Source organism: Opisthocomus hoazin, chromosome 7, assembly GCF_030867145.1.
Source record: "Opisthocomus hoazin isolate bOpiHoa1 chromosome 7, bOpiHoa1.hap1, whole genome shotgun sequence".
Taxonomy (NCBI): domain Eukaryota; kingdom Metazoa; phylum Chordata; class Aves; order Opisthocomiformes; family Opisthocomidae; genus Opisthocomus; species Opisthocomus hoazin.
Window position 1 is genome coordinate 29,376,981 of NC_134420.1, and position 25,286 is coordinate 29,402,266.

Here is a 25,286-nt window from a genome sequence, read left to right on the forward strand (position 1 = left end):
ACAACTTTGAAAAATAATATTCAAGGATTTGAAGATTTTCACCAGCTTACATACAGGCTTATCAGGCTGTCCCTGGCACAACTTACAATGACTTTATTTGTTACTTTCATTGCCCACAGCTTCTGTTTGAATCTGAAGGCAGAGTTCGTGTGGAGATGCATGAAGACCACTGTGTCTTCATCATGGAAGGAGCAGAAAAGGAGGACGAGGGAGTATACAGAGTTACAGTTAAGAACCCAGTGGGAGAAGATAAGGCTGATATCACAGTCAAAGTTATTGGTAAGTGAAGGAAAGAAAAACAGAGCACAAAAGCTTCTTGAGTTCACTGAAACCCACCCTTCTCTAAAAGTGAGGCAAATTCTGTAGATTTAGAGAAACAGAACAGGATCATAAAGGTAGGAATATTATCAATCACAATGTCTGTCAGAAGTATTCTTCACATGTAGTTGCCTTCTTTGTGAAAAGGCAAGAGGACGACTCCCAGTAGAAATCCATGTATTTCTTTTTCTACATTTCCAGTTTCAAGTGATCCTATCATTTTACAGATGGCATTCCCTTCTAAAGTACATGCTTCATGCTTGTCTGAGATAATCAAAACTTCATATCATTTTGTTGTGGTTTATGTTTTTAAGCAAAAATGACTCCATTCTAAAGGCAGTAAATGGTTAATGGAATAAAGTTACATAATGTATCCAACATAAGATAAACAGATTGCCACTGTGAGTCACAGAAAAGCTGGGGGGAATATGTTTCTGAGTCAGTAATTTTAATAAATTTTTTCATAACATTCAAATTGTTTATACCCTACCTCACATATGACAAAAGGTCAGCTTATAAGCAAACTTAGAAATGATAAAAGAAAATCATTTTTACCTGCAGTATTAAAATTTAGTAGTAAAGAATTTATTTCTTATATCTAATCTAAATCTACCGACTTGTCTACAGAAATTGAAACAGTAACAACTCTCATTCATTCTCACACTTCCTTCAGATGTTCCTGATCCCCCAGAAGCTCCCAAGATCAGCAACATTGGAGAAGATTACTGTACTGTGCAGTGGCAACCCCCTAAATATGACGGAGGGCAGCCAGTACTTGGTAAGAAGTGCCAAAATATAAAGTCCCCAGCAGCCTCGCCTATATTTTTTTCTGCTCCTTTAAAATGGCACAGAAGGATTCTCTATGTTTAGTCACTCTAGGAAAGCTGACCCTCAGAAACTAACCACTCTATTATATCAAACCTTCAAACTGGCCTGGATTCTGGCCCTTCAATTTCAGGGAGAGAGTGCCCCCTACCCGTGCTATTTGAATCAGAGAAATATTTCAAGTAAGTTACCAAAGCACAAGAAGGTGATACTAAAAATAGCTAAAGCTAAACATTCTCATTCAAGACTGAAATTTTAGATCTGTATACAGGCCTGTGGACTTACCTACGAATACCAAAACAGATCTGTGGCCACCTCAGTCATCAACTCCAGTTGTCTGCAATCTCAAGCACTCACGCAATACATTTCTTAGAAAACTACTTCATAATTCTACTTCTTGTACAACCACACGCCATGGGACACAAAACCTTTCAATCATTTTAATGACCTTACAATCTATAGAAACCCAAGTTATCATGCAATACAGGAACTGAGCAAAAGCAACCAAGAGTATCACTAACACTGGTTTAAGTTCTCTGCAGAGCATGGTGGTTTTCAGATAAAACTCCCTGTGATCCTCAGAAGGAAAAGCAAATAATGCAGGGTCTTGGCCAATTTTAGGGAAAAATTCCTCTGGATTCCAAATCTAGCAATTTGTTTAATAAAGATCACTGGCGGTTGAGGTTCTTTTGAAAAAAAAAAAAAAAAAATACACTGAAAGCTATATGGACTCTCATGGGGATGCCAGGGCTAGAAATGTTCTAAAATTCTTTTAACTCATTTAATTCAACTGATGTTATCTGTGCAGGAATAAACAATAAACAGTCCTTTCTGGTTTCACCTGTTCTGACAGGAAGCAAGCAAGAAGTTAATGATTTAAACTATTATATGCAAAGACATATACCAATAGCTGCCCCATTACCACAGCCAAGCTCCCCCCCTTGACTATGCAAAGCCCATGATTTGTTTTTGTAGAGTTTTCAGGACATGTTTTTTTGAAAGTTCTTTGTTTTGTTTTCACTGTCAAAGGAATGATTTAGTTAATGTTCCATTAACAACCCTTTCACTACATGAGGAGGTTTCTTCAGCTAACAGAGGACTGTACTTCCAATAGAGTTAGAATGAAACATCAGGGTGGGGGAGGGAAGCAAAGACCCAGCACTATCCATTCAAACAGATCTTTCAAAGCAAGTTAAAAAGGCAGGGGAAAAAGACATATGCATTCTTATCCATCTTCATATTGTTACAGATGGCATTGTAGGCAGTCTTCTACAGTCTTTATTAGCTGTATCTAACAGGTATTAGAAAAAAAATTCACACTTCATTGTTACACAAACCTTTCACGGGGTCTCATGTACATTTTATATTACTAAAGCAGTATCTTTATCTATCATACATTCTGTGCATTTGGGGGAATAATCTGCTTTACCAAATGTCACCAATAGTACTAGAATCTTCTTTTCATCTCCTTTTTACTTTTTAATTGCAATTCTGGTATGCCACAGCGAAGAAGTGTCTCAGTTCTGACAGGAAACTATGCATATCTGAAATGGCAGAAAAACAGAAACTGAGTTGCTGGAACTTCTCTCAGTCTCACAGACCCTGGTGAAGCGAGAAAAAAGCAGGAACATGTCAAAGGAACCACAGGTTCTTGGTTTACAGCATTTAACCCTGTTTAAAAGCTACTGAAAACAAGCATGCCAGGACTTACTTTATACATTAGAAGCGATGATACAACCTCAGCTCAAAGGTACATCCATCACTCATTTCCCAAAACTTTCTGTAGACTCCCATGCTCTTCTTGTGTTTCAACGCAGACAGAAAAGGCTGCTGATGCATGATGTCTGTGCCTTTAACATTTCAGCAAATGTGCTTGTTGTTCTCCATCTCCCTGCAGACAGTGTAAGTGTGAATCATACTTCCCAGGTGTACCAAAGGGACACCTACAAGTTTGATAGCCAAAACCTTTGTGAGCAGCAGGGATTGAATCACTGACCTACACAGCTCAATTCATACCTTTATAATGTGTTTGCTATAGGCTTATACTATTGCAGCTGACCACTGTTACAGACATCCTCTGTAGACTACGAGTAAAAACAGACATACAATACATACAAATACACGGTATGTATAAATCACTATTCGGGGTATTTTCTGATTTTTCATTCCATAGTTTAAAAGATAAATAGCTTTCAAAACAAAATCTCATGCATCACATCCAGGCATACCATCTGCAACACAGCGAAGCAGCAGATATTCAATACAGTGAGATGGAAAGAAACAGCTGATAACTCTTTTGTAGCAGGTCACTGGAAAACAATTTGTACAAATGTTTCCAATGCAATATACAACCACCCTTCACATTAAGGATTGAGAATCATAGATTCCTTTCCCAGTTTGGGGAAATGAGATGTTTATCTCAAACTGATAACCCAGCCTGACTTAGTCACTCTGAAAAACAGCACGGTAGTATGGGAAAGGCTGTGGATGTTGAGGAGGTGAGGGAGATGTACTAAAGACCTAGATTCTGGGCATACAGATTACACCTTAGCTATCCTACAGATTTCTTCTGCAGTGCATCCAGGTCTCTTGGTTCTCTGTAATCCACTTTAAAGTGGACCACTGCAGGTCCACTTTACTTCCCAGGGGAATTAGAGCAAGAAAAATAGTGCATGGCCAGGACTCACTCCACTGCAGGGCTGAAGCAGAGCTGGGATCTTCACCATCTCGGAAGCACTCAGCAATGGACCCAGAGATACAAGTTCTTTGATAAATGATTTATAAAAAGAAAAACACACACAAAGGGTAGTATCAAACTGTTCTTTCAACTAGTTTTTTTGCATTGGGCTTTATGCTGTCAGTCAAGATTAGTGAATTGCAGCAGAATATAAGAAAGAAATTAATTTTTTAACTCTGTCATCTCACACATTTCAAGGCAATTTGTCCTTCACTGAAAGCGCTTTCTGTTGAACTGCTGTGTCTCATGCATTTCTGTGCCATCAGGAGTGAATGACCACATTCTCATCAGAAAGGATTTACTATTTAAACCAGCTCTGCTAGTATCTCTGTTTTGCACACATCTAAACATATTAATAGTACTGTATAGCACGCAAAATGTGCTTAAAGCTCAATACCAGACATAGACAATTCTAACTAACTTCTGCTCTGAAAAGTATAATTGTTCAGGTAAGAATGTCAGATAGAAAGAAAGTAATACTAAAAAGGAAACTGGAGGAAAATATCAAAGCTTCACACAATTCAGTTATATGCAATAATGCTAAATTACACTTGGCGCTCATGCCATTGGGAAAGAAAAAGGTGATTTTCTTTTTTCCTGCACACAAGATAATAATTTGCAGTTCTTTTTGCATCAAAAGAGCTATCCTTTCCAGGCTATATCTTAGAGAGAAAGAAGAAAAAGAGCTATCGATGGATGAGACTGAACTTCGACCTTTTAAAAGAGCTAACCTATGAAGCCAAGAGAATGATTGAAGGTGTAGTTTATGAGATGCGGATTTATGCTGTGAATTCTATTGGCATGTCCCGGCCAAGTCCTGCCTCGCAACCCTTCATGCCAATTGGTGAGTGTTACCACACTCTATATTATTTCCAGGACAAAACCAACACAGGACAGTTTTCACCTCTATAATCAGCCTTTCCCTTTGTAATCTTCCTCTTGTCTATCTCTCATTCCCCTTCCTGACAAGCACAGAGGTTCCAGTTTCATGAAATTGCTGATGAATTTTTAGTTGTTATAATTAGAAGTGTGAGAGTCAAGCTGGATCTGGAAGGGAGGAGAACTAATTGACAGAAATTTCCCTGTCCCTCTCACCTTCCCCGATTACCTTATGAGTGCAAGTATCACAGTATCCCACCCAGTACTCCCTGGTCCTCTCCACAACTAAAAGGACAGCTGATTAAGAAAATATTTGAGGAATGATTTTCTATAAATTATCCTTCCTAACACAGCAGTCCAGTGTCTCCTGCAGTCTCTGAGGAAGGAGCAAACTAAAGGAGTCCCCAGGAAGCCTGCCTGCTAAGAGCTTTAGAAAGAAGACCCACAAAAATACAAATAGCCGGAGATTAAAATGACTAGAGTTGCTAAATCTACAAATATCAGCGAAGGGGGTCAGCCTGCTGAAGGAGATAATGCAAAAGCAGATGATGCAGTGAAGGGGTCAGAAGGAAAGGATGAACTGCAAGAACGGTCTCTTAATTCTGAATTTCAAACACACAACGGCTGGTCTGCAACAAAAGAGGGCAAACGAAAACCATCAAGCGGAGCCACTGAAAAAAAAGTCCAAAGTTTTCATGGGATAGGTAGAGTTTTACTTGATTAAGGATTAAGTTCACACACTGCTTCAGAGAAGAGGTTTGGGGTTTTGACCGTGTACTGTGTGGTTGTGTGTGCTCCCAACTGCTTTTGCCTCCTGTGTGCTGTTCACAGTCCTTGTTGCCAGCCGAATATGAAAAATTTTGACACAGCTACAGAAAGCAAACTGGGTGATACTTTTTTTTTTAATAATAATTTTGGGAACTAAGATCAATTTCAATCAGTTGTACAATTTATAATCCTGTATTTAACTTATTTATATATAAAATATTTCTAATATGTAAAATCTGTTATGTATATTCAAAAGATATTCAGTTCATAGTATGTCCACAGAGTACGCCAAACATACATTTCTTTAACATGAATGCTTTTATGATGTGTATACTAAATTTTATGTTCCAACACTCCAAATGTTATTTGGAAAAAGTTCTTTTTCTGTTTGCTTTTTGGACTCAACGATTTCACAGTAGCATTTGTGCATATCTGGAATTCTCCAGTAAGGGATTTTCTTGTTTATTTTTTTAATTAGTAGACAACAGTCATGCCTAAGACGACTGAATTTGGCTGCGGTCTTTCTGAACTATGGTTTTAAAAAGAGCTGTGACACTCCTGTTCTGAAAAGATATGAAATGGCTGTATCTAACTGAAGTGAAAATTTTTCAGCCACAAAATATGTTTCTCAGCCATGACTCTATCACAAATGCATAAATCAGAACTAGTGTTTCTCTAAACATGTAGTCATAACTTTTGGTCATTTTCATCACCGTTAGAGGAAAATGAGTGAAGTGAAATTTAGCCACCAATTAATTTGGCCCTTTGACTATATGAATTTTGTCTAATTACAACCAGAGTACAGCATACAAATTGTATGCATTTTCATTTTTCAACTTTTCTGCAGACTTCTGCTGACAATTTGACTCTGTTCCACAACTCTTCTTTTTTCATGGGCTTTTACTCATAAGGGAGCATATACGAATAGGAACTACTATCTTAATCTCTTGTTCCCCTCCCTACTATAGGAATCTTACATTGTACTTCTATTAAATGAAGTATTAGGTGTTACCTTTTACAATTGAGCTTCAGCTAAATTTATTTTATTAAAACAGATAGTGGCATATAATTCAGCTGCTAATCGTTCCTTCTGTATCCTTTGAATTCTCACAGTTAATGTCGCTATTTCTCAGAATTTATTTCTACGTATTTCCTTATAGCTCCTCCAAGTGAACCAACCCACTTTACAGTGGAAGATGTTTCTGACAGCACTGTCGCCTTGAAATGGAGACCCCCTGAACGAATTGGAGCAGGGGGATTAGATGGTTATATTGTGGAATACTGCAAAGACGGATGTAAGTAAGCATGCGTACTAGGCGGCAGCCACCGAACATTATTAAAATACGACAATTGCAATAGCTTCACTGCAATATCCCAATAAATTAACCACACTCAGTATCATTAAATTTGAACCCTAATCTATGACTAACATCCTTGCCAATCATCACCAGACTTACCACAACATGACTCTAAAACCACGATAGCCACATCAACCATAACATCATCTTCACAATCTTCATAAACTTTAATACAGAAAAGTACTACCAAAATACCAGTGCTGTTCTATAGTCACTACTATACTTTTGTAGCATTCACAAATTGCAAACTCCTTAAAACCAATATAACAACATGACTGTAACAACATCAGTCAAAATTTGAAGTAACTGTTACCTTACCTTATTTAATACTTGTGGTCTGATAATAGAGACTATAACTGCACCATATCTACAACACTCGATTTACTGTGATGTTACAATGTTTATGGCAGAAAAAAACCCCAAATAACAAACTTATAATCACCTCAATCACGAAGTTTTTCCTGACACTAAGCTCAAGTGCCATATAACCTAAACTAGGGGTTTTTCAGGGTATAATTTATATAGTCTTTAATGAAAGATCATGATGGAATTACCAGAATCCCTATGTCATCATGATAGAAGAATGATTTTATCAGTTATACTTCTGTGTCATTAGAGTAACTAAGGAAGCCCTAAGAATTCCATTTTACAGTGCCAATTGTGAAGTTAATAATAAATTCCAACAGTTATGTGCTCTATTATTGTTTTCAGCATATGTGGCTCTCACCAATCTATTTGGGCATTCACAGGAGATACACTTATTCAAAAAAAAAAAAACCCAACCTAAATTAAGGCTTCACTTTCTTGCTAAAAATACTTCAAAAATTCTCTCCCCTCACCTCTTGCTACTTACAATAAATGTTGAGAATCCCCACAGCTCTAAGTTCTGGAAAACAGGATGCCAAAGGAACTACTCAAAGATGATTCCTTTACCCTTAGCTATTTTGAATAAACAAAGTGTATGCCTTCCTTAACTCCATGTGTAAACCCATCTTCTAGATCAGAGTTTTTTCCAGCATAGTTTATTCCCTTTAAGTGTGGTATTGCATGTTAAATACATTTTACTCTAATAACAAATTTACTGTCTAGACAGTTCACTAGACAAGACATCAGACTGGAAAATAATATATTATTACAATATGCAAATATTGTACTTGCAGCTACAGAATGGATTCCAGCTCTTCCTGGCCTAACTGAGCGCACATCTGTGCTGATTAAAGACCTGGTCACAGGGGACAAACTTCATTTCCGTATAAAGGCTATAAACTTGGCTGGTGAGAGTGGAGCAGCAATAATCAAAGAGCCCATTACTGTTCAAGAGATCCTGCGTGAGTATCTAGACTGAATAAATCTTATTCATCTATTCCATCTAGTCAAAATTCTAATCATGTACACATGCAGGAAAAACTCTGTGACTGACAAGCCTGTACGATCTTCTGAGAATAACGTCCAAACAGCTCTTTCAGTTTGACTGGCACCCAATATCTTCTGATTCTGAGAAGATTACAATACTGTCCAGGTCTTGTATTTCTAAAAGCATAGCTCTTAAAACAAAATCCTACTTCTTACTTTCAAAATATGGACATTTCTCCTCTTGTAATGGCAGCATTTAAGAGACGCATCTTTCAATATTTGGTGCTCTGCTGGAAAAGCTGTTACATTACTGCAAAATGACCACACTGGCTGCTACAAGAGATCTATTTAAATAAAAGCAGCTATTGTACTTGATTGTCCTAGGTTATTAATTAACACCCTGCGTATAATGTACTGCTGTTGGGTGATAATTAATTTGACTGGAGTCCAAAAGATATCAAGAGCTGTTAATAGTGGATTCCTCAACCTTGACTCACACACAGTGTCTGCCAGAGTCTCACTGACAGTAAAATGACTCAGTGTAAATAAAATGAAATTGTAATGCATCTCAAAACCAAACAGACATGAAGACAGATACTCCAATTGTACGTTATGAATTTTTTTCTGTAAATGACTAGGAGAAAAATAAGGAACACATGGAGAACATGGAAAGCTTTCCAGTGAGGTAGAGGAAAGCAGGGACTAGATGAAAGAACATGCACTAAGGTCCTCTTTTTGTTATTGAAAAGTAAGCTGCTAGAATGCGACTTCACTCCTTCCTCCTCAAAGAAGGAACTGTAGCTACGACTGTAAAAAAGGTCAAGGAAATCCATTGATTGCTCTAACTTTCTGGTTAAGTCCATAAATATATCCAAATGGCAATTTACAAGGAGCTGTAGCATCAATATAGCAATAGATTAATCACAGTCTATAATTACTCTTTTACTCCAATACACCCTTTTTCCCCATCCCTTCTACAGAACTGATAAAGTTCTCCAAAGAAACAAAGTCCACTTAGAAGGCTCACATCCAACAAAAGTCACCCAAATCTGGCATTTCAGATGCAACAGTTTCACAAGTCCTGCTGTCATTGAAACCTGCTCAGTTGTAAATATATAACTGAGATTTGCTACTGAATTTGTATCCAGTAGCTAAATACATTTGAAAGTATTTAGAGAATTAACTACTCCCTAACTGTATAATCAGTGTTTGCACAATTTTCTTTTCCTTACAAGTATCCAAGCCTCTCCTCTTTCGTGTTTTGTCTTATTTGTACTATAAGTAGTATTGCAAATTATCAAAAGCTTTGTATTTAATGTACTAATGCTTAACTGCAGAGCGTCCCAAAATCTGGTTGCCACGCCATCTCAGACAGACTCTGGTGAAGAAAGTGGGCGAGACTATCAATATTGTGATCCCTTTTCAGGTATGTATCAGTTTCTATTCAGTTATTTATCATGACTTGCCTAAAGAACTTTCCCTTATGCAAGTTCCCGTTGCTTCACTGCCTAAGCAGTACTACATAAAGTATGGCCGATAATTTAACAGAACCCTCTCAAACATTAAAGAGAGGTAAAAGAAAAAAACAAACCCAACTCTTCTTTCAGTCACATATTTTTTAGTCACAGTTTCTGCCATAGTCCCTCCTTTTGGGGGAAAAGAAAAAGTGCGTGCTGTCTAAGTAAGCGCAAGCCCATTCTTGCTTGTTGACCATAGGATGCATCATAAAGAGAGAAGTATACAACAACATAAGAATACACCCAACTACTCTTCTGGAGCCAAGGTACATGGCATTACTGGGCAACTTCTTTGCCAAAAGTGCATATGTTCATTTCTTAAAGTCTGACTACAAAAAATAGAGTTCGGATATAAACGGAGTATCACAATTGGCTCTGTATAAACTGTGTGTATACAAAGAATAGCTTGGGTTGAAACACATCCTGCCAAGGATTATCAAGAGTGCATGAATGTAACTACACAGGCCGCTATGGCATGCACAAAATTGCTAATACATACACATAGACTGACCTAACCAGTTACTCTGTCTTGGCATTTTCTACACTGTATAAGGAACTATAATGACTATTCGTAAAACATCACGTGCTTTTTTTCAGATGCAAGACTATAATATCAATACAGTGCAAGAATAAATGTGTGAAAAGGTCTTCTGAGTGAGACATAGGAAAAGAAGTTGTAAATTGCAGATTCTGGCTCTGACAGAGATATCCTCAGTAATAATAGATATATCATTTAATCTAGTCCTCATTTACAATTTGAAGAAACTAAAACTTCTCTGCTGTCCAGAACTGACACTTATGAAAATGTAATAACTGTTATTAGTGAATAGTTTTGAAATTCTTATGTAAAAGATTCTGGACATATGCAAAACATTTTTTCAGCAAGGGAGACATAAGCACATTACCTGTATTCTTTTGTCTGAGCAGTACCGGGGGGAAGGGGGAGGTGGAATATATACAAGAGCAAAATCGATTTAAAATAAAATATACATGCCTTTTGCCCTGTGGTTACTGGGTCACATGACAAGTTGCTTTTTTACAAAGATATATCTAATCAGTAAATAGTTGCAAACCAATACATGGAGTAATTGCCTTGAATTGCATGCTTGGACTACTTTGACATAATCACATGCTTTTTTTTTCTTTTGCATTTCTTATCTCTAAAACTGCTAAAATGGCCCCTTCACTGAGGTCTAGCCACATGCAAAATTAAAGATTTTGCATCTGATATTTTTGAGTTATGTAAGTCCTAAAAAAAATTGAATTAAATAAACAGATATTTTTGCTGCTTTGATGTCCCAGTTGAAGAAAATTTGCACAAAATTGACAAGTTGTCCCATAAGCAAAGGAACTGATAAAGTTTGGCATTTTATAGATTTGTGTCTTATGTCCCCTATATGACCATATTCTCAGCATAATAACCCACCTCTTCTGCTTAGAGCAGCTTCATTGCAATATTCCCACAGATTTGCCAGTTCTTTGCCTTACTCACCTACGTAGTCCTAGCTGACATGTCCTCAGTTCCCTGGGCCAGAGAAAGTACATGTAGCAGCTAACCCAGAGATTCGCTTATCCCGTCTGATCATTCAGCTGTTGCCTAACAAAATGGACAAAGACCAAGTCTTCCTTGACTTTTCCTCCATGGGGACACCAACTGAAGTTTTGGTATTTCACCCTGTCATCAGTTTTCACAAAACGGTACTAAGTTAATCTTAGAGATTTCTAGTGCACTGTCAAATTTAGCTGAAATGAACCAACTGAATCAAAAGTTGTTTGAGTAGCTGACTGACAGGCAAATTATGCATTGGTATAAACTCTTGTCTCGTAAAATGCAAGGCTAACAAAATATGCTAAAATCTATAAACATGAAATTTTAGCCTGAAAACAAAATCAGAGGATTTTAATTCAAGAGATATTTTTTGAGTGAATTAAATTTGTAATAGTGTTGAATTGCAGCTATAGCTACAAGTCTTAATACTGAAAAAGCTATTTAGAATATGCAAAACTGAGGATCTTTCAAAAAAGCAAAGCAAAAGGAACATTTCATTTTAATTGCAAAAAAGTTGAAATCACCAACCATTTCTATTGAAGAAAAAGACTCTAAGTAGATGTGATTGCAATGTTGAAATTACAAAAAGAATATAGGAGAAAATACGTAAATACTGGAATTACTGTGAACCCTGAGCTAGGACACACAAGCACGCAAAACACTATCTAATTAAAGTGTAAGTCAGTGTCTTCTACTATGTACAGTTTCCGTGCAACCCTGCCAGTAACTTCTGTGGTCACCACTTTGTCATGTAACACCAAAATTCTATTCAATTCCTTGTCAAGGTACCCTGGGCTAAATGCCATTTGCAAATCTATTCAAATCTTTAGGCTAAAATGTACCAAAAAGAACAAGTACATTATTACTAACCCTTTTTCTGTTGAGTGCATTAGCCAGGTGGAACATTCTGCTGAAAGGAAGGGAATTGACACATTCTTGTTTCACAATAAGCTACACAGGCACATGATTTAAGGGATATTATGTGCTGTTAGTGGATATGATTCACCGCATCACTGAGCGGTCTTCTCGCCCATTGTGTATGTGGGAATACAAACATCTAAAAGGATTTAAATTCATTCTTCCCTTGCAGCAAACTCCCTGAAGTTTCTCTGGTGTGTTATTTACCCACTCTGTCACTCACTGGTCTCTCTCTGATTACCTAGTACACATTGCAGAAATCCAGTCCTCTTAGATATATATTAGGAACACGCTTGCTATGTGTTTATGCTTTTCACAGTCTATAAATACAAGGGTATATGAAAACCAACACACTGAATACTTGCAATCTTTCACTAGCACTCATAGCACATCAGAAAAGGAGGTGCTGCAAGTGAAAATATCTGATCAACCACACTAGAACACCAGCAGTAGCAAAGTTTAATTTATAGCCAAGATACTTCCTATGATAAAGATAATACTATGGTTTCTCATGCCCATTTTTGCCAGGACATTTAGAGCTAGATCTTCGATTCACCTCATTACTCAATCCATCAAGAACTATTAAATCTTGTAATCAGTGTGAAAACCTAGCCAAGTATTTGTCTTGACAAATTAGAAATTTACGTAAGATTTCCATATAACTATATCATTTTAAGTAGATTGTTTTTATTTTGAAAGCATTCCCCTAGCCAAAATTTTCAAGCAGAATCCTCATATCATTTTAAAACATGCACATACGTGGAAAGCATTAAATAAAGTCAATTGTCAAGTTCACCAATAATCAGACGTGGATACGGAAAAAAAACTCCACATCCTTTTACTTGTTTAAGAATTTCTACTATACTTTTCTTCTAATAGGGTTTTGTAAGGGTGCTATGAAATGAAGCCAGGGTGAAGGTACACTAGATACAACAAATAATATTGTATGTAGTATTTCAGCGCTACAGGCCTGAGGTGACCATAATCCTTGGCAAAATACAGTAAGAAAATGAGTTACCAGACAGGGAAAATTGAAGATCCAAAACCATTGCTCATTCAAGGTTTATTATCAGCCCTTACATAAAATCAATTACAATACCTCTGATTATTTAGATGCCAGAGAAAAACACATCTCTGAAAGAACAGCAATTTCTAGGTGTTTTAGAAGCCCTGTAAGTATAATTTTGGAGAGATCTTGGCCTGACTCTTATAAAATAAGTTTTTTTCTTAATACCACAGGAAAATAAAATGATGCTGCATAGACTTTCTGAGCAAATACCAGACAAACTTGAACCAAAGGTGCAGCACAGCACAAAGATTTAGTTTTATTCTGCCTACCTTTAGGCGCCTAAACCAAGAGTCTGAGTATCCCAGTCTCCCTCTATAGCCTAAGGAAAAAGATACAGTCTTACAGAGCATGTTCCAGACACGGGGTGAATCGAGGAGCCTTCTATAGGCGCTTTCTCTGCTGTTTACTAGAGCAGGAGCACAGTATGTGTCCTAGTTTCAGTGCCTTAGACTTCAGTTCCAGGGCAGCCTAAGCAGAGCCGACTGCTGGCTTGGATGGTATCACTTTCCCTCCCACCCACTTGAGCTACTCCTGACATTCATCTAGGCCTGTGCTGCACTGTTTCACCACATTAATCTGGCAGTAACTTAAAAAACCCACTGATTTATTTTCTGCTAGATTGACTATAAATACGGTTAATGAATATGATCAGCCCTTTTCTGTGTTCTTGGGATTCTTGGTTTGGAGCTGTACTGCAGAAGCAGTACTCAAACAACTTTTCCTGGAAATGGCTGAGTGACAGTGATGTAAACCACAGGTATCTTCCATGGGTGTAGCAACACTGGCTGCTTAGGTTGACAGTTACCAAAACAATTTTTGCAATGAAGAAAGAATTATACAGTAAGTTTCACATCCCAAGACTTCAAGCTTGTAACAATTTCTCGAAACATCTTAAAAATGCCTGGGGATAGAGAATCAAATGTTTTAAGCAAGAGAGGAGAAGGGGGGGGGGGGGGGGGGCAGAGCTAATAAACTCCTCAGGTACTAAAGACTCCTGTTACTTAATAATAATCAGAGCAAACCAGATCAATTGTTGGCTTCACAGATGCCTAGGAAAGACTACCAGACCAGCTCAAGTATATTTTTTTCTGGATTTGTTCTAAATATAATTTCAGGTTTTTGTCTAAATATAACTAAATGGCATCCTCAAGACACAGTGCCACTAAACAACATAGATGAGAGCAAATATTTGCCTGCAAGCAAACAGAAATTGGAAAGTAAAGAGTTTACCATCTCTACTCTGCATATTAAATTAGGCTTTCTAGACTTACAGATCACTTAACAAAACAGAAAAATAAAAAATGGAAATCTATTATAGCCTAAAAAAAAATATTTTTTAAAAAAATCCTTTTTTTCCTTTTCAGGGTAAACCAAGACCCAAAATCATTTGGATGAAAGACGGTCAAACTCTAGACTCCAAAGATGTGGGAATTCGGAACAGCAACACGGACACAATCCTTTTCATCAGGAAGGCAGACCTTCATCACTCCGGAGCATACGAAGTCACTCTTCAGATAGAAAACATGACTGATAAAGTTGCAATAACAATGCAAATCATAGGTAAGAACCTGTCAACATCAAAATTAAGCACATCTCACAAAACAAAACAGTGGCCATACTGAAGCAGTCCAAAGATCCAACTACCTCAGAATCCCTTCTCTGACAATGGCTGACAGTAAATGACTAGGACAAAGCTCAGAGCAGGGCTAGCATGTTGATTTGTTTTCCTAGTATATTTTCCCAGCTTGAAATGACCTGTGTCCTAGAGAGTTCCTGAGGGAGAGGGATTATCTGGGTGTCACATAGGTCTTGAGAGGTTTTTTTCTTGCATGATTTTATCCAGTCGGTTTTTTAATCCAGTTTCAGTTTCATAATCCAAATATCCTTTCATAAGAAATTTCAGTTTAGGTGCATGCACAACTACCTATTTGGTTTGTTTTGGGTCTGTCTCCCGATAATGTCATTTGATGTCCATACAGTTTTGTATCAGAAAAAACATGAATAATTATTTATTCACCTTTTCCATGCTAGTCCTGATTTTATAGCCTTCTGTCATACTCTCCTCAGTTTACTTTCTCAAATTTTAGACTCTGTGTTTGTTTATTTTCAAAAAGATGCGATTCCATATATTCAGTCATCTTTATCAACCTTCTTTCTACCACTTTGAGAGTGACAGAAAAAATTTGAAAGTTCTGGTGTTCTTGGGAACTGCCATATTGCCCTCAAGGAAGGATATACAAAATCTGGAATGGATATACTCTGTTTGGGTTTCTTCAGCAGATAAGGACAATGAAGATAAAATCATTGCACTCATATACCTCTACTGTTCCAAGAATTAGAAATGTCAAAAAGACACAGCCCTGTGAATTTGGAAAATTCACGTTTAATGCCTTGCTCTGTTAAGACTGCCTAGTTAGCTTGAGGCTTATTGTCTATTACACAATTTCTAGTCTCTTTTCTAGTGTCATTTTAAAGGAATGCACTACCAATGTTTCAGTAACTTCCCTTGGGATTTTGTGAGATATACTCTGAGATCTTGCCAACTAAGATTTCATTAATGCTCAGCCAGAGCTCTTCTATTTCTCATTACAGCTCTATGTAACAGTCTCAATAATTGTTTTTTATTTCTCTTTCTCCACATTTTCACACTGTCATACCAAGTTTCATCCAGTGTATGAACACATTTTTAGAATATGTATTTTGGCACAAAAAGAGTATTTAAATATAACTCCCAATGCTTTGGAATTGAAGATACAATGCTGACTGCACTCTGCTTGAAGTTTTATAAAATAATGTTGGCAGAATGCGTATGCAGTGGTGCCAACAGCAAATAAGAAAGGCATAACAAATTGGAGCAAATACGTCTTAATACCACCAGCTGCTTCTGCTCAAGAGGATGGCTGCAGTTCTGCAACAGCAAAGCAGAATCACAGAATCACAGAATGTACGGGGTTGGAAGGGACCTCTGTGGGTCATCTAGTCCAACCCCCCTGCCGAAGAAGGGTCACCTACAGCAGGCCGCAGAGGACCTTGCCCAGGCGGGTCTTGAATATCTCCAGAGAAGGAGACTCCACCACCTCCCTGGGCAGCCTGTTCCAGTGCTCCGTCACCCTCAGAGGGAAGAAGTTCTTCCTCATGTTCAGACGGAACTTCCTATGCTTCAGTTTGTGCCCATTGCCCCTTGTCCTGTCGCTGGGCACCACTGAAAAGAGTTTGGCCCCATCCTCCTGACACCCACCCTTCAGATATTTGTAAGCATTTATAAGGTCCCCTCGCAGCCTTCTCTTCTTCAGGCTGAACAAGCACAGCTCCCTCAGTCTCTCCTCGTAGGAGAGATGTTCCAGATGGTAAACTCCTTACTTTCCAATTTCTGTTTGCTTGCAGGCAAATATTTGCTCTCATCTATGTTGTTTAGTGGCACTGTGTCTTGAGGATGCCATTTAGTTATATTTAGACAAAAACCTGAAATTATATTTAGAACAAATCCAGAAAAAAATATACTTGAGCTGGTCTGGTAGTCTTTCCTAGGCATCTGTGAAGCCAACAATTGATCTGGCTTGCTCTGATTATTATTAAGTAACAGGAGTCTTTAGTACCTGAGGAGTTTATTAGCTCTGCCCCCCCCCCCCCCCTTCTCCTCTCTTGCTTAAAACATTTGATTCTCTATCCCCAGGCATTTTTAAGATGTTTCGAGAAATTGTTACAAGCTTGAAGTCTTGGGATGTGAAACTTACTGTATAACATAACAGATTTTATATCTGTAGGTAAGCTCACAGGAAAAATACTTGCAAAACAGGCAAATATTGTGAAGGGTTATAACAGTAAGTAGACTTCAAAATAAACAACAAATTGCAAAAGATCACAACATCTGTCTACTCTTAGATTATAATACACTTATTCAGGGCTTGTAGGGCTTTGCTCACTGATACTGTTGCATTTTTCTTACCCATACAGATATTCATATGCAGTACCCAAAATCCTTCTCTTCAAAACAGAATAATCGCTTTCTTTATAATGAAGATACAACATCTAGAGATATATCTAGATTTTTTTCTTTTAAGCCATTGTTCAAGATAAGAACAAATACATTTCCACATCTTCCTAAGCAATGTTGTTCGACAACATATTACCATTCCCTACCTCAGAAACAGGGAAAAAAGAAGGCTTTACCAGAAGTTGGCAGCTGTTGAGAAACACAGAAGATGGCAGCTTTTACTCTGAAATGTTAGTGAAAGAGAAAAAGAGAATGATAAATGGAGTGAGATCAATGTATTCCATATTCCTTACTGAAATTCATGCAGTGTTCTAGTCAGCTGCTGTGTTTAGCAATTTGAAGAAGGACAAAAAGGGTTAAAGCTAATTATAAAGCAGTCTTTCATTTCAAGCATGACGGTGAAAAGAGAATTAGCACGTTATGCTTTGACGTACAAAGTCACAGTTCCCCTAATAACAGTCAAAAGCTGGTTTATTACTGGTTTGCATATTTTTCTTTGAGGAATTAAATTACAACCAATCTATAATTACATTCCTTTGTGCTTTGCTCATCTCAAACCCACATCTGTCAGATTCTTACTATTTTCTTCATTTTTCCATCTTAGCTACAAAAAGAGGATACAGTTTCCATTCAGCTATCTATAATGATCCTGAACTATTGTTCACTAAATCACAAGACTATCTACCTAGGCCTAATGTTCATCTCCCCAACAGGCCCTGTAACTGTGACCAATAATCTAACATACCAAAATGGGGAACTAGCATCTTCAAGTTAAAAGACAGGAATATTACTTAATAAGTCTAATTTAAATGTTACAGCATTTGACTAAACAACACCAGTATAAATATTTTTTCCTTCTTTTAAGGATCATTCATAAAATTAGAATAATTTTATAATATATATTCTTCTATATATTTCCAGGTATCTTAAAAGAGACATAGGCTTCCGTACCTCTTTGAGAGTTTGTTCCTTTTCTAGTTATTAGAGGCAACTGTCACTAGCAGGCAAGCCAACAAGCACTGAGGAAACAGGAAAAAGAGTCAGGTATAGTCCCAAATGGCTGGCATTCCTTAGCTGAGGGGAATTTATGCCTAGTTGCCTTTGTTGTTTGTATTACGCTCAGTATACCTAAGTGGCTGAGAAATTGCACTGAGGTAGCAAAGCAAGTAATAAAGCCGTAGCAAGAGAGTTAATCACACCCATCCAAACAACATCAACTTTTTATTCCATTTTAAGGAAGAGTTTGTCTGGTTCCTATGTTACTAATTCTCCTGTATTGTTTATTGCTCAGTATGTTTCAGACCTCCCAGAAAAGTATCAAGAGGGTATTTGAGCATTTCCCAGCTTTACTGTTTACAGTTTCAACTTCACAGAAGTGAAGCATATTGCTATGGAACACTTATAGATTGCTATCAAGTTCTATTTTTTCACTGCATGAGAGGAAATGACAAAGCTCTCAAATCTTGAACCAGAAGCTAAGCATTTTTTTCATGTCTCATCTGCAGACAAGCCTGGTCCTCCTCAGAATATAAAGCTTGTAGATGTTTGGGGATTTAACGCAGCCCTGGAGTGGACGCCTCCACAAAATGATGGCAATGCACAGATCTTGGGCTACACAGTCCAGAAAGCTGACAAAAAGACAATGGTAAGAAATTGCACTGAGTCAGTGACTTTGTATGGAGTTTAAACTACTACCTGCTCTGGGAACACAGCTAAACTCATGACTCTTGGTTGAGTGTCCAAGGTGTCCCATGGCATATCGGAGGCAGTTAAACATTGAGGAATATAATCTAAAGAGAACCAAAAGGCTAAGTGCAGAGCTGTATAAAATGCCCAGCAGAAAATGTAAAAAGAGTTACCTAGCCTGTCCTGTCTCTGGTGGTGACTGGACAGACAGCTCTACTCAGAAGGTGGAATTTTATTTTTCTTTTATTTGGAATTACATTTTTCACAAACACAGGGAAAAACTGAAGGGGAGGGAGGAAGAGTTAGACTTGAACTCAGATGCTGGGCATACTAGGGTATATACTGGGAAAGCTATATATGCCAGCCAAACTGGAAAACGCCTTTCCCATGAAGGTTCCCATCAAGTAGTCATGTTCTGAGGACACATCCTGTATTCCCCAGATGTGAGTAGGGCTAAAAAGAAAAGAGGGTGTTTTTTCCTTATAATGCAAGCATTCATATAACTATCACACCAGCCAGAAAATAAAAGTAAGAAAATAGATCAGCGGTTCTTTGTGGGAAGCAACATAATATTAATTTTGCAGGCTAGCGTTCAATACCTGTCTACCTGTCTTTTCCTTATAGCAAGAAGGATCTCTCCATACCAAAACTAGCACCATGTCTGACCTCTCACAGCATCTTTCTAAACAGTGTAGTCTTGTTACAGGAATGGTATACTGTTTTTGATCACTATCGACGCACAAACTGTGTAGTATCAGACCTGATTATGGGAAATGAGTATTTTTTTCGAATCTTCAGTGAAAATTTGTGTGGATTGAGTGAAACTGCTGCAACCACCAAAAATCCTGCCTATATCCAAAAAACAGGTAATATTTTCTTCAAAACAAATATCACGAAAGCCAGTAAGTACCAGAAGTAATACACCGGTAAATGGAAAATAGAGTATTACTAGATGCACCACTAGAGATATTTTCATTACTTAGTAACTAGCACCTATAAAGTATTTCAGCATCAAGAGCACTTTCCTAGGCAGATCACCTGTACTAACATGAACACCTGTTCAAACATATTTAATCACACATTCTTCCTAAACTATATTATTTTAAGAAAATAATATGACTGGGAGGTTATATTTACATTCTGGGGTTAAAAGTTTAAGGTGTCTGTAGTAAAAACTTCCCCTGCAGACATATGGCTTTCATATTTTTAACAGAAGCTGAAAACGCATGATTGCCAGAACCTTTAAACCAAAGCATTAAACATGAGACTCGTTTTCAAATGAAGTGAATTTGAGTATTTGTTATATCATAAATGCCATAGCTTTGAAGCTTCTCTAAATCATACAGACAAATTAAATGACAAATAGATTGTACACAACTCAACAAAATTGAAAACACAGTTCTTACTATTTTGTTCCTTTGAATTGCAGGCACCACTTATAAGCCACCTAGTTACAAACAGCATGACTTCTCCGAACCTCCTAAATTCACTCACCCTTTAGTAAACCGTTCTGTGATTGCAGGATACAACACCACACTCAGCTGTGCTGTAAGAGGAATCCCCAAGGTACTGATTACATCAATTGTCATTGATACTGTTGCAGCAAGCCAAGATGGGGCCTTAGAATTCATGCCAGTTCAGTGTGATTGGAGTGTAACACGACTATGTTAAGAAAAAGTAAAGGTCACTCAATTACCTCCCACCTCACTCATAATTGATGCTTAACCAGAATGCACGGTGCGAGCATGTGTGTGGTTGTGTACAGAACCAGTGGGGCAATACAGTAAAGGAGACAGAGGAAAGGACAGTCATTGCTTATGGTAACACCATGCTATTGAAAATGTGTACATAAAATCTACTCACTGAGGAAGGTAAACAACAACAACAAAAAAAGTATCTTCTCACAATGTATACTTCGTTCTCTTCAGTCTTCCAAGAAAACAGCAGCTAATGTAATACGCTGTTCCATTAACCTAAATGATACACAGGAACGCCAGTTTTTCTGTTATGTCAATATCCACATAACTTTTTGAGAGTGAGTTATTTCGTAAAATTAACTAGAATAAGACCTGCTGTCATGTGTGAGGTTTTGAGGCTTTTTTTTTTAATTTCACAGGAATATTTTTTCAGTCTAAATCTATTTGTTGAAGTCTCTTCAAGAGTACGAAAATATGTACTTTTTTGTTAGTTAGGAACTAACAGTAAAAACTGTATCAGCTAGGAGCTAAATTTAGGTTTCTCAAAAAAGGGAAATAAGACTTTTTGTCTGCAGTGAAGGAATTTACCATATTATGACATAATGTTGTCATAAATTTAAGTTAGTACAAACACAAAAAATGTAGTATCCTTTTCCCTTCCTGGCTGCTTATTTCCAGCTCCTCTCTTGTTCTCATGCTTGCACAAGGATATGATAGTCTTAGTACAATCATTTGCTGCAGTTCATTGGATGAAGACAAAACTCAAATATAAAAAGGAAGCATACCCATGTAAATAGCTGCAAAAGAACATTATAGAAGATACCAGCAACTGTAGGCAAAATCCATCCTCCATTCGCTGCCTCGTATTAGATTCACGATGAAACAACAGTGTTAGTAACAATATTCCCTCTTGGTTAACTGACCTTTTTGTGCATCTGTATCCACTTCATTTGCTTTCCATGGTTTTAAGAAGATTTTAAGAAAAACTTTGCATTTTACAGCTGTTAAGTACAGTAGTCACAGGCTTTTGAATGGGAGCATGCTAGCTCTTCCTTCTGCATGAGCCTGAAGGATACAAATAGTCCTCATCCTTCAGTACACCTAATACTCTTAAAGCAGCTTTTCCACATACATTTCTGTACTTGCACTGCCCAAATTATCCTTAACAAAAAGTTTCTGTACCTACTGCAGAACTCTGCAACAGGTCTTTATTCACAAAGAGTAGCTTACGTTCATAGAGCTTTCAAATTCTGAATAACTATAGATATCAAGCATGCCTTGGATATGGTCTGTATGGCAAGAAAAAGTTACCACTTCAAGCAGAGTCAATATTCATGCCCTGATAGCAGTGTTGAAATAAAATACCATATCCACAGAATTATAAAGAGACTATAGAAAAAAAAGCAAAAAATTTTGAGGCAGAAAAAAATCCAGCTGATTTCTTTAAAGCATATTAAGCATGGCAACTGGGATGCACTGAATTGTGTATCACAGGTCAAAGACACAAGTAGTTTTTTTTTTTTTATGGGTGAAGAAATAGAAGATGTGCATTCTGAAAGTAAACCAGATGAATGCAGAGCTTGGTCTTCCACGCTTCAAAGACTATTTCTTCACTATATGCACCAACGAGCTTGAAATAAACAAAAGCAGTTTGCTTTATATCAGATTTTTCATTTTCAAAATTTCATATCTAAAAAGGCACATTTTCAGATACTGGAAACAAAATACAATGGCTTGAATTGGTACAGAGCAAACCACTTTATAGCTCAGCTGAAGCCAACAGGAACTTTATTTTGAAATTCCTTAGGTTGATAAAGATACACTAAATGGTTTGGAAATCCTTTCTCAGCCCAAATCTTGGCATCCCAAGTTTCCTACCCAACATTCGCAGACCTTTATGACATTTCTTCTATAATAATCTGTGTGGTTTAGTTCCTCTTCTGTAAGAGACTTGAAGCATTCAAATATGTTTTAATAAGCACAATTAAATAACTCCTGAAGGAATGAATTTGTAGCCGGTTTGTAGGGTTTTTTCTAAAGTGCAATAAAGTAGGGTACAAACCTACATTTTCTACGTGCTATTTAAGAGTGAAAGAAAATACCGAACATTTGAACTATTAGCTTGATGAGTTCATACTGAACAAGGAGAGGTTCCCTGAAAAATTATTAATACTGCTGTGTAATATATAACCCTCATAATGCATAACCCTTTGATGGCGAAGTTAAAGCTGTAAGATCAGCTGTAAGCCTTGCATTTTCTACCTCCTATTTTAGAATTCTTCTTTTGTGTTCTTCAGCCAAAGATATTCTGGTACAAAAACAAAATGGATCTCTCTGGGGATGCCAAATACCGCATGTTCAGTAAACAGGGTGTGCTGACCCTGGAGATCCGGAAACCTACTCCATTTGACGGTGGCTGTTATACCTGTAAGGCTGTTAATGAGTGTGGTGAAGCTGAAATAGAGTGCAGACTGGACGTCAGAGGTAATCCGATGAATTTTACGGATCACACTAATACTACAGTGAAGAAAGAGTAACAGATAGCTAATTAATTAAAAAAATAAAATCATAGTTCCCCTTTATCTAACCCTTACTTCTTTGGTGGTATTCAAAAAGTTTGTTAATTACACACACCAAAAAGATTGTGTTTTTCATTCTGTTACGATAGAATTGGATTACTTACTAGGTAATAGAGGTCTGAAGGTGGACAATTATTATGCTTCTGACTTAGTAATTCTAGAGAACATATTTAGCACTGGAAGGGAAGTCTACCTACAAACACTGCATTGTGGATAATTTTATTATCCTTTGTGCCATACTCTCATCAAAAGTTTTAAATTAAGCCATTAGCTGTTAGACATATGTAAAAGGTAGTACATGCTGCATAATAATCAAGAGGTACAGGAAAAAAGGCACATGTTTATAACATGGTAAGAAATACTGACTGAATGTTTTTGGTAAAGCTGCAACTAATGTATCTATTTGTCAATATGAACATATATTAACACCACTTTAAATGCTCATCAAAACCAGAAAGGTGAAAGTGACCTGCATAACAGCCATTGACGGAGATCCGTCTTCAGCACTGCAAGCCTGAAGGTATTTCTATACAGCACAGAGTTCAATATTTTACTCAGTGCTAAGTCTGGAATGTGTACACAGTACAGCTTGCAGTGCTGGGCACTGATATCCTCACTGGGGTCTTGGCAGCAAGCAATTTAGCTGCATTAGTACAATGATGAACTCTAAGAACTCTGAAGTGTCTAGCTGATCTATGCAGCAGCTTAAAGACACTTCTGCTACTTTTAGTTCAATGGCTAACTCAAGTATTTCTGTTCAGTGCCCTACACTATGCAGTGTAGACATGGCTCAAAGCTTAATGTTATCATTTTCTGAAGCCTGCTTTAGGAACCTTAAATCTCATTGGAATCATCAGATAAAAACAACTGCTATAAAGCTTCCATAGTTCACCTTCAGCACCAAGTCTCAATTTAAAATTAGCATCCTTTAGTGTCAGATAATAACTTCAATTAATTTTTTTTTCCTCATTCTCCAGCACCTCAGTAAAATTCTGAATCTCAATTCATCTGCAAGTCAAGGTATGAATCAAAATAATTCTGCTGGATAAAGGAGCAATGGCTGTTTGGTTAGATATAAGATTAAACAGTTGTTAGACACTAATGTCAGAGACTTTATGGAATTCTTAGAATGTTGGCAGTGGTGTGGTGTGCACTTGTTTTGATTTCTGTTTGTTTTTTCAATAATCATACCAAGATCACATTCCTGCAAGGTAATTTATTTGGTTTATTTCAAAGTCAGGATTTCATGGGTCTCAACCTTTAATCCACTGTACCAGCGTAAATATCTGTAAGAATAACAATATTTTGTTGACTTTTTTCATAACTCACTACTAACACTCCCTCTAGGAGACTTATTTATTAATATAGAGCTAACTAGGATCAATAATTCACATGGATAACTTTAACCAAGCAAGCAGAGTTAAAATTACAATGCATCTAGAAGTGTAATGTACATTTTAGACTTTCAAAAAATGAAATATCTATAATAAACAATCAGGTAATATATTTCACAATAAATCCTTCTCCCCATTCTCTGTCTCAGCATTGGAATGGAACCTCAAAAGAAGAAAACTGAAGAAATTAATGAAGGATAATTTCAGTTACATTTCGGAGTCCTGCTCATCTTAAAAGTCATTTACTGTATGTGTAGTAGGAGATGGCAGTATCTTATAGTGTCTTGCTTACTCAGCAAGTTTTCAGACAGTATTTCCTCTTTTCATACATCTGTTTTAGTTACATTGCCCCTGTCTCCATGTGAAGAAATTCAAGGAAATAAAGATAAAACTTCCCCCCATTACATACGTCTGTCTGAAAAAAAAAACAAATATTACAATTGCATGCACACTCAGTCCACTTCTAATGTCTGAAATGAACATAAATTCCCCACTTCCACAGTTCTCTCCATCTTCTTTTCTCAGACTTCTGACATTCTTCATAAGAAACAAGTTGGTCAGAATAATGAAACACTAACAAATTATTTGTAATATTTAATCACCTTTCATTATACCAATCTCTGCACAATAGAAAGTAACTTTCAC

General features: G+C 37.1%; 1 protein-coding gene across 1 annotated transcript in view; it reads left to right on the top strand.

The window, feature by feature from the left end:
- The window catches only part of MYBPC3 (myosin binding protein C3), a 60,341-nt gene extending 36,074 nt beyond the window's left edge, over positions 1 to 24,267 (top strand). Inside the window, exons 23-34 of the mRNA XM_075425698.1 lie at positions 120 to 279; positions 992 to 1,096; positions 4,536 to 4,724; positions 6,688 to 6,822; positions 8,046 to 8,213; positions 9,576 to 9,664; positions 14,656 to 14,851; positions 18,791 to 18,930; positions 19,678 to 19,837; positions 20,401 to 20,537; positions 22,966 to 23,152; positions 24,225 to 24,267. Of these exons, the coding sequence (XP_075281813.1) occupies positions 120 to 279; positions 992 to 1,096; positions 4,536 to 4,724; positions 6,688 to 6,822; positions 8,046 to 8,213; positions 9,576 to 9,664; positions 14,656 to 14,851; positions 18,791 to 18,930; positions 19,678 to 19,837; positions 20,401 to 20,537; positions 22,966 to 23,152; positions 24,225 to 24,235 (1,677 nt within the window). The 3' untranslated portion in view covers positions 24,236 to 24,267. The remainder of the gene's footprint in view (positions 1 to 119; positions 280 to 991; positions 1,097 to 4,535; positions 4,725 to 6,687; positions 6,823 to 8,045; positions 8,214 to 9,575; positions 9,665 to 14,655; positions 14,852 to 18,790; positions 18,931 to 19,677; positions 19,838 to 20,400; positions 20,538 to 22,965; positions 23,153 to 24,224) is intronic.
- The last annotated feature ends 1,019 nt before the right edge of the window (positions 24,268 to 25,286 follow it).